Source organism: Pristis pectinata, chromosome 26 (assembly GCF_009764475.1).
Source record: "Pristis pectinata isolate sPriPec2 chromosome 26, sPriPec2.1.pri, whole genome shotgun sequence".
NCBI lineage: Eukaryota > Metazoa > Chordata > Chondrichthyes > Rhinopristiformes > Pristidae > Pristis > Pristis pectinata.
In genome coordinates this window covers 23,636,205-23,656,120 of record NC_067430.1, presented here as the reverse complement: position 1 = coordinate 23,656,120, position 19,916 = coordinate 23,636,205, and the positions used below count along the sequence as shown (strand labels likewise).

Genomic DNA, 19,916 nt, shown 5'->3' with positions numbered 1-19,916 from the left:
ACCATGTATCACAGATCAAACAGTAGACTCTAAATACCCTGACCCTCATCTCCCACCATAACTGACTGGACAATGTACTGCACACAATGAATGTCACCAGTTCTTTTTTATTATTAACAGGTTGAAACAGAAGATGAAAAGAGAAGGTTTGAAGAAGGAAGGAACAGGTACCTACAAACCAAAGCCAAAAGGATGGCTGAAGCAATGAAGTGCCAATGATGACCAAACCTTCAACAGCCTGAGACAGCTAACCTGAACCAACTCTCATAGGCACTATATTAATTGAAACCTATTTAAGTCTTGAATGTTAACCAAAGCACTATTGTATTTAAGGGAAACTATGCATTCCATTGAGGTTTTTGTGTTTGCCTGTATTGTATTATTGAAGTGTATCGTTATAGAATAAATGCTGCCAGGCTTTGGCTAATGGAAAGTCAATATTTACCTCATTTATTTTCTTAATACATTTTTACAATACAATCTTAATTTAGCAATACAATGCAATCTTAATACAATTTTTTCCCACTTCTCTTACCGTCTTTAAACAGTTCTCTCCCAGACCACTAACTCCACTTGGTTGATTCTAATGGACAGGACATATTATTTGCACAACTGATACCAAATTCATGAACCGGATATTCTGATCCACACTCGGTCATGGGAAGGGACTTGGCTCCAGTTAATATCTCATATAAAATGGCAGCTCTGGCACAGCACTGAATTGGCATCCTGGGTTTCATGCGCATCTCTGGGAAATAAACATCTCTCAACTCAGAGGCAAGAGTGTTGCCGATTGAGCCAGGGGTTGAAGTCCAATTTCTACCCACATCTTTCATGAGCTGAGAGATTGGGCACGAATGCACTGCAGTCAGAGCAGGGGAAAGGATAACCCATCTTCAGTCTGTTATGGAGACACACGAGACTGCAGATGCCGAAATCTGAAGCAGCAAACAGGATACTGGAGGAACTCAGTGGGTCAGGCAGCATCTGTGGAAGGAAATGGACAGTGAACGTTTCAGGTGTGTCCAGATGAAGGGTCTTGACCCGAACCGTCGATTCTCCCTTTCTCTCCACAGATGCTACCTGACCCGCTGAGTTCCTCCACCATCTTGTTTGTTGCTTCAACCTGTTATTGATTGTTCCGCCAAGGACTGTGATAAGGACTTTGAAGGCAACTACAGAATGTAACTGCTCAACGAATTGCTTGGTGCATTTAGAAACCTGTGGAATTTATTGAATGACAGAACAGGCTCAATGGGCCAAATGGCCTACTTCCATCAATCCAATTCCTTCACTTATTTCCTGGTAACCTATTCTCTCACACATGCCAATCAACTACACCCAGATTCTCCTCCCACCTACACTTTACAGTTAAACTATCATACAGCATGTCTTTGGGACATAGGAGGAAACTGGAGCACCTGGAGGAAACCCACATGGTCACAGAACGTGCAAACTCCACGCAGACAGCGCCCAAGGTCAGGATCAAAACCTGGGTCACTGGAGCTGGGAGATGGCAGCATTAATCTGCTGCCTGATAGAAATCTGAGATATTTGATATAATGGAAGGAGCTTCCATTCACATTGCACCTTTTCCTCTTCGCTGTTTTATGTAGGGAAATGCATCGACCAATTAGTGCACAGCAAGATCCCACAAACAACAAATGAATAAATTACAGAATAGGCTTCTTATGGACACAGTATTGCAATGGAGAGGTTAAATCTATTACAATATCTATCTAAATAGAATATTATTTGCAGAAATGTCAGAAGTTAGGCAATGCTGTAGGGGAGGTATTCTGGGACTGTTGAGCCCTTTAGCTTCAGGTTGGTGGGACAACATGTCTCTAAAGACAATGGCTCCACGTTACTTTGATATAGTTGTGGAGGAGAAACAAGTGACTTCCTTCACCAACCAGTCCGATTCTCCTGTATGTATTGCACTTGCATCCAGGAAAATCTCGTCTAATAGGAACAATATTATCACAATGGGGGAAGAGTTCTTAGCTCCCTCAGCTTCTCATGAAGAAAAAAGTTTTCTATATTTGACAACAGAAGCAGTTCAGTAAATTCCAATAGAGGAAAATTCTTAGATTTCTTAAGGGTCTCTCATGAGTATATGTTATATTAGCTTTTCCTTCATGCAGTGAGTTTGATAAATGAACCACAAGCACTGCCTTGTTTTAAGGACACTTCTCTTTTGGAGTCAGGATAGCAATCTGTCTTCATTAAAACCAAATAACAAAGTCTGTATTATTTTGACACAGGAAATAGCACACTTTTATAATTTCTCCAAACCTGAACTATTAAAGAATCAGGTACAGTATATGCAGTGAAGTTAAAAATTGGTAAAATGATCACTGTATTTTTAGTGCTACCACTATCCAATCTATGTTTCAATTTTAAGCGTACAGTTCACAGACAATGAAGATCAAAGAAATCTTTTACCTTGATTAATTTTTGATTAAAAGATGGACATGAATTTGTGCTTTTATGACCTTGGGGCAGCCCAAAACACTTTGCAGCCAATGAAGTACTTTTGATTGCTGTTGTAATGTAGCAAACACAGCACTGATCTTGCGCATTGCAAACTCCACCAAACAACGAGGGGATAATGAGTTGAAATTTTATAATCGTGTTGGTCGAAGCATAAACATTCACAGGGGCAGTGGAACAAATTTCCCTGCTTCTCCTTGAAATAATGCCCCTGGATTTTGTACATCTACCTGAGAGAGTAGACATCTTGGTTTATCACCTCAGCTGAAAGGTAGGACCTCTGATACTGCAGCACTCCATCAGCACTACACTTGACTGTCAGTGGAGAACATACATTGTACAGAACAGTATTATTCAACTACTATCAGAGAAACCAAAGTAAAAAAATGTCAGATGAGTTTATATAGTAATTTGAAGATTGGGGAGAAATCCCTATAAACACTTCCTTTAAAATGTTATCCTCTGGAAATTCATAACCTGAAATTGAATTTGAAAGGTGAAATATTTAAGGGGAATCTAAGGGGGAACTACTTCACTCAGAGGGTGGTGCGAGTGTGGAACAAGCTACCAGCAGAAGTGGTAAATGCAGGATCAATTGTAACATTTAAGAGAGGTTTGGATAGGTACATGGATGGGAGGGCTTTGTAGGGATATGGTTCGGGGTGCAGGTAGATGGGACTAGGCAGGAGATCAGGTCGGCATGGGCTAGATGGGCCAAAGGTCCTGCTTCTGTGCTGTAGTACTCTATAACTCTATAATTTGAGGGAGTGAGTGAAGCGGCTCTTGTGGAAGGAGTCTAGAAGGAGATTAACTGTTCAAAGGTCTTACATGGGTATCCAAAGAATTAGGTATCAATAGGAAAAGCTCAACAACTTGGACTCACACACCACACTTTAATAGAACAAAACTTCCCAATTACTTCATGGCTGGTCAGTTGGATGAACAGGCATTAGGAAAACAGTTAATGAAGGTAATTGAGGACATGGTTATCGAGATAGACCTTGGAGATATTTCAATATGGAGCAAGTTACAGCAAAATGATTGACTTGACAAAAGGTAATTGCAGAGGAAGGGTAACAATGAACAAAGACTTGGAATCCTTTTTTAAATAAGTTGGACACATAGGAGATGGAGGCCTCAAGGTGTCAAGAGCGCGCTTAAAATCGACTGATTACAGATGCAGGTTCAAATGAGTGAATAGTGTTTGAAAAAAACTGTGAAACATGGTTGCAGAAACCAACTGTTAAAGCTGAATGTGAAGGTAGAATAAATAAAAACAGAAAATACTGAAAACAATCAGCAGGACTGTCAGTATCTGTGGAAAGAAAATCAGATTTAATGCTTCCTTCGTGAAGGTAGAGTAGTACAGGTGTTGAAAAGGTGAACTTTGATGGACTTTCACTTTTATCTGCTCACCTGCCTAGATAAACTTTTGTTATTTGATGAAGGGAGTCTGAAAGGAGATAGGCTGCACTGGCAGGAGAGTCATTCCTATTTATTGAATGCTGTCCCTTATCTTTGGCCACACTGGCAAGAAAGGCATGTGATGGTGTCAGCCGCCATTTGTACTCAGCTCTGGTCATTGGGTTTCTGTTGTGGAACTGGGGGTGAGAAGGTGGGCACAGGTTGTAAATGATACACACACTATTGCTCAGAGTGAGTGATCAAAGGTGAATTTTCCGCTGCTGTGCTTTGAATTGCACTGTTTTGAAAAATATTGGGGGATGGGTGCAAATTCAATATTAACTTTAAAAGGAGAATTTGTTACTTACTTGAAAAGGATGAATTTATGGAGGAAGATTGAGGGAATGGAATTGATTGGATTGATTGGTCTTCCAAAGAGCTAGCACGAGTACAATGGGTCAGATGGCCTCCTTGCTCTGTAGTATGTCCGCAGATGAGACTTGTCAACCGGGAGAGCCAAAAGGTTTCTATGTAAGAAAATGATTAAAGAAACTAAGACTACAGAGAAAAGTAATACTGGGAACCTGACATCACAGAGAGGTGTCTGGAGAACCACTCAAAAGAAATGAACTGTTTGTCACATCCAACAGCTTCCCTTTTCACCTGCTCTGATGGCAATAGGTCTATTAAAAGATGAACGCTGTTACACAACCCAGTATCAGCCTCTGTCAGCAGACTGGTTCTGAATTATTAATCCTATTAATCAGTGTTGGCCCTAAGTCTGTTTCAGGCTGCAGTCATCTTGAGGATTGAAAATCCATTCACTATTTGTCTGATACTAACTGGTTGGAGCAGATCTGTCCTGTTTTGTTTCCTCTGCCTAACTTACTGTGAATAGATAGTTCCAACACCACACAAGGAAGGAAGAGTTGTAATGGAGATTTGTAACATTGTTTTTGCAGTAGGAAGCTGAGCACTTTACATTAGGCATGTTGGTCTTCACAGAGAGAAGATATGAGTACAGGAGTAGGATGTCTTCCTACAATTGTACATTGATTGAGACCACACCTTGAGTATCGTGTGCAGTTTGGGTCTCCTTATCTGAGGAAGGATGTTTGCTCTATAGAGGGAGTGCAGCAAAGGTTCACAGGACTGGTTCCTGGGATGGCAGGAGTGACATACAAAGAGGGATTGGGACGGTTAGGCTGATAGTCACCAGAAGAATGAGAGTGGACCTCATAGAAGCTTACAAAATCCTGACCAAATTGGACAGACCAGGTGCAGGAATGGTGTTCTTGATGGTGGGAAATTCCAGAACCAGGAGTCACAACCTAAGGATATGGGGTAAGCTGTTTAGGACTGAGATGAGGAGAAATGTATTCATCCACAGATTGGATGTCCTTATAGAGGTGGATAAAATCATGAGGGGCATAGATAGGGTGAATGCGCACAGTCTTTTTCCCAGCGAAAGGGAATCAAAAACTAGAGGGCATAGTTTTAAGGTGAGAGGGGAAAGATTTAAAAGGGACCTGAGGGGCAACTTCTTCACACAGAGGGTGGTATTTATATGGAACGAGATGCCAGAGAAAGTGGTAGAGGCAGGTACAATAACAACACTTAAAAGATATTTGGACAGGTACACGGATAGGAATGGTTTAGAGGGAAATGGGCCAAATGCGGGCAAATGGTTCCAGCTTAGGTGGGCATTTGGTCGATATGGATGAGTTGGGCTGAAGGGCCTGTTTCCGTGCTGTATGACTCTATAGTAATGATGACTGTATGATGAACTTGTGAAATTCTCAACCCACAGAAGGTATTTAAAGCCAAATTGTTAAATATATTCAAGAAGGAGTTAGATATAGTTCCTAAGGTTGAAGAGACCAGGGATTATGGGAAGAAAGCAGGAAGAAGGTACTGAATTTCAATGATCAGCCATGGTTACATAGAATATGCGATGACCTATTCCTGCCCCATTTTCTTTGTTTCTATGAGCCCTGCATATGTCAGCTGTGGCTTAATGGTAGAATGTTAACCTCTGAGATAGAAAATTGTGGGTTTCAGCTCTAATTCTGGACACACTCCAAAGATTTCACCACTAAATCTTGACAAGCATTCCCACTGCTCTGCCAAGGGAGCTCTGCAACAATGCTGCCTTTTGGTTGAGATATTAAACCAGGAGGATGTGAAAGTTCCTGTGGAATTATTTGGAAAGTGGCTCTTCCTGATGCTCTGGACATATTTATTCCTCAATACCCCAGAAAAGAACGATCTAGCCATCATCACATTGCTATTTTGAGATCTATTTTGCTCCGAATGCAACAGTGCCTCCATTTCACATGTACTGCATTGACATTAGGGCAGCATGAGAGGCAATATCTGGAAATTTATAATGCTGAAGCAAACCACCTAAGACATTGTGCCTGTGTTAGCTCTTTGAAAGAGCCCCGTGCCTGGTCTTAGATCTTTGATTTTGTTGCTAACCTTGTAAATTCCACGTCCTCTAGGACCTGGCAAATTCCTTTTTATAACCACTTATGGAGTCAGCTACCACCACCTTTTGGGGGAGAATCGTTCAGATCCTGACAGCTCCAAGAGTGAAGATATCTCTCCTCTTTTCCCCTCCAGATCTTTTCCAGATGATTCTGAATCTATGGGCTCTAGTTATTGACTCACTCACCAGTGGGAATAATTTTTAGTTATTTACCCTACAACTTCTTCTCATTACATTGAAAGCCTACAATACTCCAAAGTGAATGGTTCATCCTTTACCAGACTTTCCTTATAACCAAACCCACTTCTCCCTGATAATGTCTTGGGAAATCTGTTCTGTATCCTAAAGGATTTTCCCCATATCCCAGCTAAGGCCTAATCTGTCATTTATAATCTTCAAAAATATTGCTGACTGTAAAATACACAGTATGATTTTTTTTTGGTGCCTTCTTTGATGGAAGTGCATGAAGCAACATGGCCAATAGCATAACGTGCTCCCAAGGTCAATAAGCATTGAATAAAAGTCAAGAACAATTAGGACTAGTCATTGTGTGAGTGAGCTTTAGCAGACTATGTGTTATATACTCAGATAAGTGATGCTTATCACAGCTATTTGTTTTCTCACATACACCAGCCTCTCCAACTCCAAAGCCCTCTCTAACTTAGCTTTGCAAGAACCCAATTTAAATCAAATTGGGAATGAAGACCGATGAGGGAAAATGGCAAGTCGTGTGTTTTTCTCGTGAACTGTTCTAATCTTCATTCTTGTTTTTATAATGATTTTGAAGTTTCAGAATATTTCAGACAGAAAAAGTTTGGGCAAGGATTGAGTTTTGTTCCAAACACAGAGGAGTCCAAATGAACTTATCACAATCAGATCATAATTGTGTAATATGAATGAGAAACAATGTGCCAGGATTTGCTTCATCTCTCCTCTTTATAGTGCTATTAGGTAAAGTCTGAATAATATACCCTTCAGTGTATGGGATTAGTGGAGGGGCCCTTGCTCAATGTGGTGTTAAATGAGGTTTGAATAATTTATTGGCCAGTACAAGCGATTGCTGGAAAGATGCTTTCTCAAGGGTGACATTCAATGACAGAAAAGTCCAATTATATATTGGTACCACAGACATAGCAAAGATGGGAAACTGCTACAAAAAAACATTAAAACATAGAAAAATAAAGTCCTGACAAATAATAATGGCGCTATTTTAGAAATAGCTGTCCATTTGTAAAAATTTCCTCACTGATTTGGTCCATGAATCATTTAACTCAATTTATATTGGCAGTATATTGTGGGAAACCTGCTTTCTGCACAGCCAGAACTCTTAGTGTCCTTAGCAACAGAGTCCTGTTTCAACAGGGGTCTGATCTCCATGGCAACATTGAGAACATAATATAAGAACATAAGAAGTGGAAGCTTGAATAGGCCATTCAGCCCCTCTTGCCTGCTCTGACGTTCAATAAGAGATCATGGTGGATTGTTTATCTCCGTGGTACTTCCTGCACTAACCCCATACCTTGTTTCCATTCATAATTTCAACAGGGGTCCAATCTCTAGAGCAACTCTGTGCCCTGTTACAACAGGGCTCTGGTCTCCACAGAAAGAGTACGCTCTGAATCAATGTGGATCCTGTCTCTACAGCAAAACTGAGCTGTGTTGCAACAGAAGCCTGGTCTCCAGAGCAAAACTGTGCCCTAATGCAACCAGGGGTATCTGTTGTAACAGTTGCAGTGGGGGCATTGTCTCCACAGCAATGCTCTGCCCTGCCTCAATGGGGGTCTGGTCTCCATAGCAACCCTAAGTCATGTTGCAACAAGATCTGGTCTCCATAGGAACACTGTGCCCTGTGGCAAAGGGTTCCTGTCTCCATAGTAAAACTGTGCCATGTTTCAACATAGATGCAGTCCCCACCACAACACTGAGTGCTATTGGGACAGGGATGCAGACTTCACAGCAACACTATGACCCTTTGCAACAGGTATCCTGTTTCCACAGTAACACTATGCTCTCTTGCTACTGGGGTTTGGTCACCGTAGCAACATTAAGCCCTGCTGCATTGGGGTCCTGCAGGTCCTATACTTAGTTCTCTAACATAACTAAGGAAAAACACAGAATCTACAGACATGTATTGACAAGATTCTTGGCCCGAAAGGTCATTTTTTATTTTACTGGTTCTCGAATGTAAAAAATGACAAATCTTCATTAGTGCACTTATAAAAATATACTTTGATTATAATCCTACAAAGTACAATATGGTTCACTTTAAGGTTATTTTCTAATATGCTTAGCCACACTTATGTACTTATTTAAAGTTCTGGAAGGAAGAAAAGTTTTTCTCAATAATTTATTGTTGTGCATGTCAGTCAATAATTAATTAGAACTGAATTTACAATCAAATACAAGCTCATTGGTACTTGTTTAATTTTCAGGTGCTTTTTGACTTAAGTTTGAAACAAAACACTCCAAATTTAAAGTTACAAGAATATTTTAGGCCATGCTTTCATTTTTCATTTTTACTTCCTCCACCCGTTTCAGGACCTTGGATCTGAAAGTGACAACTCTTCCTGGAGTTTTACTAATCCCGATTGCTTACGAGGGCCGCAACCATGTGACCTTTCTTCGTTGTGGAGGTCTGGATGGGTGATCAAGTGCCATTGGTCACACCCCCAGCTGCAGTTTCCACCAACAGAACTTCCAGCTGAAGTCACTGGAATGCACATAGAAGTGGTACCTCTGGGTGATTATCATTCAATAACAGATTTGTTTCTGGACTAGTCATAAAAACGTGGAAGTTAGGAGCAGGAGAAGGCCATTTGGCTCCTCAAACCTGATCCATCATTCAATACAATCATTCCAAAGTCAGTCCCTGTTTCTGCTTCCTCCCCAAATCGCTTGATCTCGTTCCCCTGCAGAGTTATATCTAGCTCTATCTTGAATCAAAGATCCCCACCATCCAGGCCATGCCATCTCCTTGTAGCTACCATCAAGAAGGAGGTATAGAAGCCTGAAGACCCACACCACCAGGTTCAAGAACAGCTACTTCCCTTCAACCATTTGGTTCTTGAACCAACACTAATCATTACCTCAATATAGAAACACCATGACCACTTTGCATTTCAATGGACTTTGTTTTTTTGTTCTAATTGTGTTCTTTCTCGTATAATATTGTATAAACTATGTTTAATTTACGTTTTAATTGCGAATGTTGTGTATCTGATGCTATGTGCCTGTGATGCTGCTGCAAATAAGTTTTTCATTGCACCTGTGCACACATGCACTTGTGCACATGACAATAACGTTGAATCTGACTTTGACTTTGACTTTGAATATATTTAGAGATTTGGCCTCAATTGCCTTCCCTGATAGAGAATTCCACAGGTTCATCACTGTTTGGATAAAGAAATGTTTTCTTATCTCAGTCATAAATGGCTTACCCAGTATCTTTGGACTGTATCCCCTTGTTCTGGAATTTCCCACCATCCGTCAGGAATATTTTTCCTGATCTAATATGTCTGGTCCCATCCAAAGTAACCATAAACTGGTGATTCTACAGTGATACGGTAGCTGTACTGGATTCAACATGAGTTAAATCAACAGGATCAAATTCTCCCTGAGTGTCAGTGAGAAGTGAGAGCTTCTTCACCTTGATGCTAATTCTAAAGTGCAAATTGAGTGCCAAGGCTCATGCTGAGCCAGAAACAAATTAAAGGGAGGCTCCTCCTCAGATGGGCTTTGCACAGCTTGGTTCCCCTGTCAGCTTGGAGACCAAAACCTGACTCCAACTGAAGGGTTCTGTCGGTGTCAAATCTGTCTCACTCACTGATGTTACCCTCTGTACTGTCTACACACAGAGCCCATTGTGAAGTGGGTTCTAGTGAACTATGGGCCACGATAGTAGAAAAAAAATTCCTTCATAGAGGATAAACAAATTGATGGGAAAACCTACAACTCAGTGGAAGGAAATCCTGCCATGCTGCGATACTGTTTATCTTGATGATCTATAAATTCACCAAAAAATTAAATGGTTAATTCCAAGAACTGACAATTTTATTAACTGTTAGCAAGGGTAGACTTCTGTTTCCATTGTGTGAAATGACAATCATCATTTATAACTGAGGCACAAGACGCTGCAGATACCGGAACCTGGAGCAACACACAATCTGCTGGAGGGACTCAGCGGGTCGAGCAGCATCTGTGAAGGGAAATGGACAGCCAACGTTTTGGGTCAAGACCCCTCACAGCTCTTTCTACCTTTGCCCTGGAGTTATCATGGCACACTTCTATTTTGCAGAAGGTACAAGCCCAGAAATGAATGTGAGACCATTTCTGTTCGACTTAAAGAAGACTTGACTAATCAGGTTGAGACTGAGGAGTCTTGGACCTTCTACAGATCTACTAAGTCAAGATCCTCTGCTGAGCCTCTCCTCCAGGATCCCAAGCCTATTCTGGCTCCCAATGGCTCCCCCCGACCCCAAACCCTCCCTCCCCGAACTCCACCCCCACCCCACCAGCACCTACTGCACTTGATGTACCTGATGCTCTTACCTAATCTCAAAGGTACTACCACCTTCCAAAGTGTTGCTTTGACCCATTCCCCAACCCCCTCTGCTTTGCAATCCCTCTCCAATGACCCGCAAGCCCTAACCTTTGACCTGAGCACTATCCTAGTTCTTCCACTTTTTGTTCATGAAGTACACAAGACCCATCCCACATGACTCCTTGGGCTGCGTGCCTAATACATTGTTACCATAGCAGATCCACACACCCTACAGACATTGGCTCACACCCCCAGCACCCCCACTTCATTACTCCAACTCATCACTGTTTGAGCAGACATTGATCAAGTGTGGAAAAATGTCCAAGCCAAAGTGATTAAAGCCCTCAATTCTCTTTGGTATGAATTTCACTGGGTACATTATTGACAGAACAGATGAAGTCATTGATGATCATCTGTTTTCTAATAACAAATAACCTTTGATGAAGTTCCACATGAGTTCAGCCACAGGAATTAAAGTCCGGGGGATCCCAGGCAGAAAACGGGATTGATCTGGAGAAGGAGATCAGTGAAGTAGGTTTTGTCAGAGTGGGGGGAGATGTTGCGAGGTGTCTTCTTTGAAGTTCAAAAATCAGAGCTGTGTTTTTTTTAATGGAAATAACTTTGATTCTGAATCTGACTGGTTGATTGTTAAATTGGTGGATGATAGTAAAATAGATCTTGTATCAAACCTACTGGAGAACAAAATTTGATCACTTATATATGTGGGCAGACAGGTGGTGGGAGAAATGTAGTTGCATCAAAGGCAAAAAATATATTGTATTGACAGCTCGTGGAGGAGGAGGATGAATGGCAGGGTTCAAACAGTTGTTGATGATGGTATCCTCAAACCAAAGCCCCTTCCCATCTCCTGCATCTGCCTCATTCCACAGTCTCCCTGGGTTAAGCTGCTGCAGATGATGTCCCTCTTACACTCACCTGTCCACTCTGCTTCCCTCCCAATATCCCCACCCTCATGTGCAACTGATCTTCAGTAACTGCACTTTGGTTGGTAGTGGTGGGCCACACTTAAAGATAAGATAAGATATCTTTATTAGTCACATGTACACCGAAACACACAGTGAAGTGCATCTTTTGCATAGAGTGTTCTGGGGGCAGCCCGCAAGTGTCGCCACGCTTCGGGCGCCAACATAGCATGCCCACAACTTCCTAACCCGTACGCTTTTGGAATGTGGGAGGAAACTGGAGCACCCGGAGGAAACCCACGCAGACACAGGGAGAACGTACAGACTCCTTACAGACAGCAGCCGGAATTGAACCCGGGTCGCTGGTGCTGTAATAGCATTACGCTGACGGCTACACTACCGTGCAACACAGTGGAGTAACAAAGTGCAGGCGTCGTGTCTCTATCCAGAAAACTGGGTGCTGATCTGCATGGTTTATTAGCCGTGGTCACACACCATGAGATGCCTTCTCTAACTTGTACAGTTGTGATATCTCTCAGTGTTGATATGTCGCGTCCTCACAACAACTTTAGTGCAGTCAATGATACCAGGAGGAAGCAATATTTTTTATGAAGCCACCTGTTTCAGGCAGGCCTCCTTCAATAGAGTACATAGAACATTGAGCAGTACACACCAGGAATAGGCCCTTCAGCCCACCATCTTGTGCCAAACTAATTAAATTAGTAATTAGATGCTTAACTAAACTAATCCCTTCTGTCCATACAATGTCCATATCCCTCCATTCTCTGCCTATCTAAGAACCTCTTAAACAGCTCTATCATATCTGCCTCCATCACCACCCCAGGCGGCACATTCCAGGCACCCACCACCCTCTGTATAAAAAACTCGCCCGGCACACCTCCTTTGAACTTACCCCCTCTCACCTTAAATGCATGCCCTCTGGTATTAGACATTTTGACCCTGGGAAAAAGATATCGGCTGTCTACTCTATCTGTGCCCCTCATAATCTTATAAACTTCTATCAGGTCTCCCCTCAACCTCTGCTGCTCCAGAGAAAACAACCCTAGTTTGTCCAATCTCTCCTTATAGCCCTCTAATCCAGGCAGTTTCCTGGTAAACCTCTTCTGCACCCTCTCCAAAGCCTCCACATCCTTCCTGTAATGGGTCTTCTTAATATAACAATGGGTAGAAATCTGCAGTTTGTTAAACTATCTCCTGCTACACAAAAAAAAGCAGGCAAAGGCCATTTGGCCCATTGTGTTTGTTCTTCCATTCAATAAGATAATTGTTGATCTTCTACCTCAATGCCATTTCCTTGTACTAACCCTTGATTCTATTAATATCAAAAAATCTATTGATTTCTGTCTTACCTGTACTCAGTGACTGAGCCTCCACAGACACCTGGGGTAGAGAATTACAAAGATTCACTACCCTCTGCTGGAAGAAGTTTCACACCTATGTGTATCCTGAATAACCAAACACTTATTTTGATAGTGTGAACCTTGGTTTTGGACACTCAGCCAAGGAAAACACTATCCCTGCATTAACCCTGTCATGGCCCATAAGAAAGTCATACCATTCACTGAGATCACCTCCCAATTCTCTACACTCAGGAGAGTGTCGGCCCAGTCTGCTTAAACTACCCTCATATAACAAACCCGCCAACCCAGGAATCAGTCTGGTGATGGGCATTCCTACAGCAGTCACAGAGGGTGCCGGGGTCTTGCTTTAGTCAGCCAGTTCCTGAATCAAGCAGCCATCTCATCCTTACATAGAACATAGAAAACCTACAGCACAATTCAGGCCCTTCGGCCCACAAAGCTGTACCGAACATGTCCCTACCTTAGAAACTACTAGACTTACCCATAACCCTCTATTTTTCTCAGCTCCATGTACCTATCCAAAGGTCTCTTAAAAGACCTTATCATATCCGCCTCCACCACCGTTGCCGGCAGCACATTCCACGCACTCACCACTCTCTGAGTAAAAAACTTACCCCTGACATCTCCTCTAAACCTACTCCCCAGCACCTTAAACCTATGTCCTCTTGTGGCCACCATTTCAGCCTGGGAAAAAGCCTCTGACTATCTACCCGATCAATGCTTCTCATCATCTTATACACCTCTATCAGGTCCCCCCTCATCCTCCGTTGCTCCAAGGAGAAAAGGCCGAGTTCCCTCAACCTGCTTTCATAAGGCATGCTCCGCATCCCAGGCAGCATCCTTGTAAGTCTCCTCTGCACCCTCTCTATGGCTTCCACATCTTTCCTGTAGTGAGGTGACCAGAACTGAGCACAGTACACCAAGTGAGGTCTGACCAGGGTCCTATATAGCTGCAACAATACCTCCCGGCTCCTAAATTCAATTCCACGATTGATGAAGGACAATACACCATATGCCTTCTTAACCACAGAGTCAACCTGTGCAGCTGCTTTGAGTGTCCTATGGACTCAGACCCCAAGATCCCTCTGATCCTCCACACTGCCAGAGGTTACGTTCTATTAAACTTTCCTTCCACTTTCCCTTCAGCTCAGTAACAATTTCCAAATGATTAATGTTCAAATTATATCCAACAATTGGCCTTTTACTCTTCTTCCTGTTGATGGAGTCCTATATATACAGTAATAGATAGATTAATATTCCATTTCATAATAGATCTATGACATGATACTCAACGGTTACATTTTAAATAATGATACATTATATCACATTATAAATTTGCTATGCATTTCAGCCTTTGTTATTTTGTAAAATTAGAGTTACCATGTCATATAATGAACACTAATAAAAGGTCCACTTATTTACAACTTAATGACCTACAGTGAATCAAATTCAGTTCCATTAAATCAGCAAGTGCAATAGAAAGTATAAACCTCTTGCAATACTTTTAATATGTCATTACACATTATATTAGGTGTACCACCATTTCCATTAGAAATTAAATACAAGCAGCAACTTAAAAACATTTCACAATCAAATTTTTTTCTTGTGTAAACTCCAGTAGTTGCAGTATACAGTAATTATATCAACCGTTTTGAGCAGGTACTTTAGTGATGTATTTTATACAGTGATAACCTCAGATTCATGAGGGGAGGGACTCCTTTGAAAGAAGCACCATGGCACATGTTAGGATGCTGCTTCATTAAGATTTCACTCTTTTGTCCACACTAGCAGGTTGGCTTTGGTGAGTTTATATGATATCACAGGCAATCCTTCACTGAAGAAGAGATAATATTGTAGTGAATGAGATTATTTTGAGTTAATGAGCTGTAAGCGTTCTATGATTGTATACAACTGAGTGATGGGGATAATTATGAGTATTTATCTTTTGTTGCTTTCTTTTAAATTAAACCAGTTAGTAAAGGTATAAATTGGAGACAACCACAAAAGCTTCAGAAGGAGATCTCGAAATAGAAAAGGAACTTGGTAAAAGACTCAAGTTCAGCTGCATTCACCATGACAACAAAGTGACTTCTGACCTTTCGTGGCCCGATTGAGTAAGCCAGCTACCGAAAGGAAGTTAACTGTGGAGAGGATGGATGGGGAGTGTGGCAGAAATCACCTTTAATGTTGCAGGTACCCTGTGACCACTGATAAGAAGGAACTGGATCCCAACAGAACCACAAAGATTTTGTGTCTTTCAAAATCTCAGGATGTTCCACAGTGTTTTATAGTCAAAGAAAGACTTTTAAAATGTAGTTTCTATTGTAACGTAGCAGCATGCAGCAACCCATTTGTGCACAGCATGATTCCACATACAGCAATGAGACAATGGCCTGTTTTGTGATGTTATTCGGGGGATAAATATTGGCCAAGAAACCAGAGTGAACTCTATACTTCTTTCAAATAGTGGTTTGGGATATTGTACACTCAGCTGAGAGTGTAGACAGGGCCGTGGTTTAGTATCTCGTTTGAAAACCTCTGACAGTGCCATTCTCAGTAATGTACAGTAAGTATTCACCAGTATCCTGTGTCCATTCTCAGGAATCCACAGCCTTCTGACCCTGAACCAAAGCTGACACTCTAAGATCCCTCAACTTGCAAACAAGACTATTTAAAATGAATGAAAAGGGATCTCAATTACCACCACAAATCATGAGGGTTTAAAATGTTTTCCTCTGAAGAGCTTCTTCTCTGTATTTCCAGATTATGCACATGTGGAAACTGTGGAGATGTGAGTTAATTTGGTACATGTGTAGGAGAGAGGGGACAAAAGGCGTGCTGTGAGTGGCATGAATCATTACATCAGTAGGAGCTAATTAACTCCCTAATTGGTTTAGAAAGTGTATGTGAAAAGATTTTTAAGTGCGAATTTGAATTCAGAGCCCATATAAAGGGGAAGAGGTGGGGAGAAGAGCTTTAATACCATGGCTGGGTTGAAGGAGGATTTCTCCCAGACACAGGCAGACGTACAGACAGATGATCCCACCTTTCCGGACCCCTTTGGTCAGACCACGCACACCATGCACTCAGCTCAGTCCCAAAATGGAGCTGGGAGTCCTATTGATGCCACAGGGCACTAGTTAGCACGTTATAAGAACTGAGCAACTCGGCAGACTTCTCCAGCCCTCCACACTCTCTATGCCTCTGGTTTAACATCCAGGATTCCCTCCCTAAAAGTTTTCACATCATTACTTCTGCACCTCTACCATATGCCTTAAAATGTACCTCTTTGGCAAATGGACACCAGTGCTAATCTCTTCTTATGTAGCTCAGTGTCAAATTATGTTTGCGAACGCTCCTTTGAAATAAGCTGTTGTGTTGAAAGCTTTTCTTTCTTCATTGGCTCTGTGGATAGTGGGGCAAGCACAACATTTATTGCCCTTCCCTATCCGCCCTGGAACCTAGTGCCTTGCAAAGTGGTTTCAGAGGCCAGTTTAGAGTCACCAATGTCGCTTCTGGTCTGGAGTCACTTTGCATTTGACCCAACGCAAATACCCCACTGGTATTGGGTGAATTAGATAAGTTTTTCACAACAAACCAGTAATTTCATGTCATTATTACTGATACTTCTGTTTTATTCCACATTATTTACTTAACTGATTTTTTTTCTGCAGTGGCATTTATTAGTCTATGTTTCTTAATTACTAGTTTAGTGCTACAACCATTCTGCTATATAAACACAATTTCTTTTAGCCTGACTCAAGTGAAGGGGAGACAGAGGGGGAAGCTCGATCTGCCCCATGATAGGCCCCAATGAACAATGCCATGGCAACAGTGACACTGGCAGAAAGACAAGAGACCATTGGCCAGTTCTTACGGGGGCCACCATTCAATTTCACCAGCAGAAGCCTCGTCCAGTCACCCCGACGGCTGCTTGTTACGTTTTTCCCAAAACAGCACAGAAAGAAACTGCATTCATGTTGCCCCTTTCACAACTGTTGATGCTCCAATGCAATTTACACTCATAGAGTTATATAGTACGGAAACAGGCCCTTTGGCCCAACTCATCCATGCCGACCAAGGTGTTTCCTGAGATAAATCCATTTGTCTGCATTTGGCCCATATCCCTCTAAACCTTTCCTATCCATATACCTGTCCAAATGTCTTTTAAACATTGTAATCTTATCCACCTCTACTGCTTCCTCTGGCAGCTCGTTCCATAAACCCTCCACCCTCTGTGTGAAAAACTTGCCTCAGATCCCCTTTAGGTCTTGCCCCTCTCACCTTAAACCTACGGCCTCTAGTTTTAGGCTCCCAAACCTTGGGACAAAGACCGTGACCATTCACCTTATCAATTCCCCTCATGATTTTATAAACTTCTATAAGGTCACACCTTAGCCTCGTTTGATCCAGGGGAAACAGTCCCAGCCTTTCCAGTTTCTCCTTATAACTCAAGCCCTTCAGTCCCAGTAGCATCCCTGTGAAGCTTCTCTGTACCCTTTCTAGCTTAATCACATCCTTCCTTTGAAAAGGTACTTTTTCGATTAAGTTAATCTTATAATGTGGGAAACCCCCATCGCCAAGTTTACAGGGGTTCCCACAGTCATGTGTTAGTGAACAGATTGTTTTTTTTTAACCGATATTGGTTGAGGGATAAATATTGGCCAAGACCCTGACAGAGACTTGCCTGTAATTCTTAAGTATTCCCTTAAGGATGAGGTTTCAGGGTACTTGGAAGCACCTGATAAAATAGGCCGAAGTCAGCATGGTTTCCTTAAGGGGAGATCTTGCCTGACAAATCTGTTGGAATTCTTTGAGGAAGTAACAGGCAGGAGAGACAAAGGAGAGTCAGTGGATGTTGTCTACTTGGATTTTCAGAAGACCTTTGACAAGGTGCTGCACATGAGGCTGCTAAACAAGATCGGAACCCATTGTATTACAGGAAAGGCACTAGCCTGGATAGAAGATTGGCTGACTGGCAGAAGGCAAAGAGTGGGAATAAAGGGGGCCTTTTCTGGTTGGCTGCTGGTGACTAATGGTGTTCCTCGGGGGTTGGTGCTGGGTCTGCAACTTTTCACGTTATATATTAATAATCTGGATGACAGAATTGAGGGCTTTGTGGCCAAGTTTGCGGATGATACAAAGATAGGTGGAGGGGCGGGTAGTGTTGAGGAAGCAGGGAGTCTGCAGAAGGATTGAACAGGTTGGGAGAATGGGTAAAGAAGTGGCAAATGGAATACAGCGTAGGGAAGTGTATGGTCATGCACTTTGGTAGAAGGAATAAAGGCATAGACTATTTTCTAAACAGGGACCGAATTCAGTAATCGGAGGTGCAGAGGGACTTGGGAGTCCTGGTGCAGGATTCCCTAAAGGTTAACTTGCAAGTTGAGTCGGTAGTAAGGAAGGCAAATGAAATGTTAGCATTCATTTCGAGAAGACTAGATTATAAAAGCAAGGATGTAATGCTGAGGCTTTATAAGGCGTTGGTCAGATCACATTTAGAGTACTGTGAGCAGTTTTGGGCCCATGTCTAAGGAAGGATATGCTGGCATTGGAAAGAATCAAGAGGAGGTTGACGGGAATGATCCTGGGGATGAAAGGGTTAACATATGAGGAGCGTTTGATGGCTCTGAGCCTGTACTCACTGGAGTTTAGAAGGATGAGGGGGGGATCTCATTGAAACCTACTGAATATTGAAAAGCCTGGATAGAGTGGACGTGGAGAGGATGTTTCCAGTGGTGAGAGTCTAGGATCAGAGGGCACAGCCTCAGAATAGAAGGACATCCCTTTAGAACAGTGATGAGGAGGAACTTCTTTAGTCAGAAGGTGGTGAATCTGTGGAATTTATTGCCACAGACGGCTGTGGAGGCCAAGTCATTGGGTACACTTAAAGCGGAGGTTGATAGGTTCTTGATTAGTAAGGGGGTCAAAGGTTATGGAGAGAAGGCAGGAGAATGGGGTTGAGAGGGGAAAATAAATCAGCCATGATCGAATGGCGGAGCAGACTCAATGGGCCGAATGGCCTAATTCTGCTCTTATATCTTACGGTCTTTCACATTTAGCTGAAAATGCCGATGGTTTATCATTTCACCCAACAGGTCAGATCCCCTCATTGCAAGGTAATTCAAGATTGTCATCCCAGAAGAAAAATTAACAAGGTTTGGCTGCAACTAGAGGTAGTGGATTTAACTAACCAGTACCTTCTTTATACCATTCAGCACAAAACACCATTCCTTGACTCGGAGATCACTGTGCACATCTGTTAATTTATTTGACGTGTCACAAGCCATTTGCATTTCTTAAGTAATTCACTGGCTGTTTGAAACGTTCTGCAGAGTTACTTTGTAAATACAAACTATTCCTTTGCTTGTAAGTGCAGAGCTCCTCTCTCAGAGTTTAAAGTTAGAGGGTGCACTCATGTTCCTGGAGGAATCTCAGCCACTGTGGGGTGCACTTTGAGATGCTGTATGTGCAAATCAAATAAGCCAGCTCTTAATTCAGATTTCAAAAATAACTCTGAGCGTTTTTAAATTGGTTTTGATGCTACACTGGAGTTATATTCTTGAAGGATCCAAAAGTCTTTTGATTATCTCCTGTGGCACTCTGCAAGAGATGACAAAGCCTATGTCCAGGAGTTCACCACTGAAACAGGTCCACAGCGGTAGCCATCTCCCCTACAC

The 19,916-nt window shown here is 42.2% G+C and overlaps 1 protein-coding gene across 3 annotated transcripts in view; it reads left to right on the top strand.

Annotated features, from left to right (window-relative positions):
- The window catches only part of acot7 (acyl-CoA thioesterase 7), a 184,188-nt gene extending 183,755 nt beyond the window's left edge, over nt 1–433 (top strand). For all 3 annotated transcript variants that reach the window (XM_052039374.1, XM_052039373.1, XM_052039375.1), the window contains one exon: nt 121–433. In XM_052039374.1, coding sequence (XP_051895334.1) covers nt 121–219 — 99 coding nt within the window. In that variant the 3' untranslated portion in view covers nt 220–433. The remainder of the gene's footprint in view (nt 1–120) is intronic.
- Nucleotides 434–19,916: the final 19,483 nt, after the last annotated feature.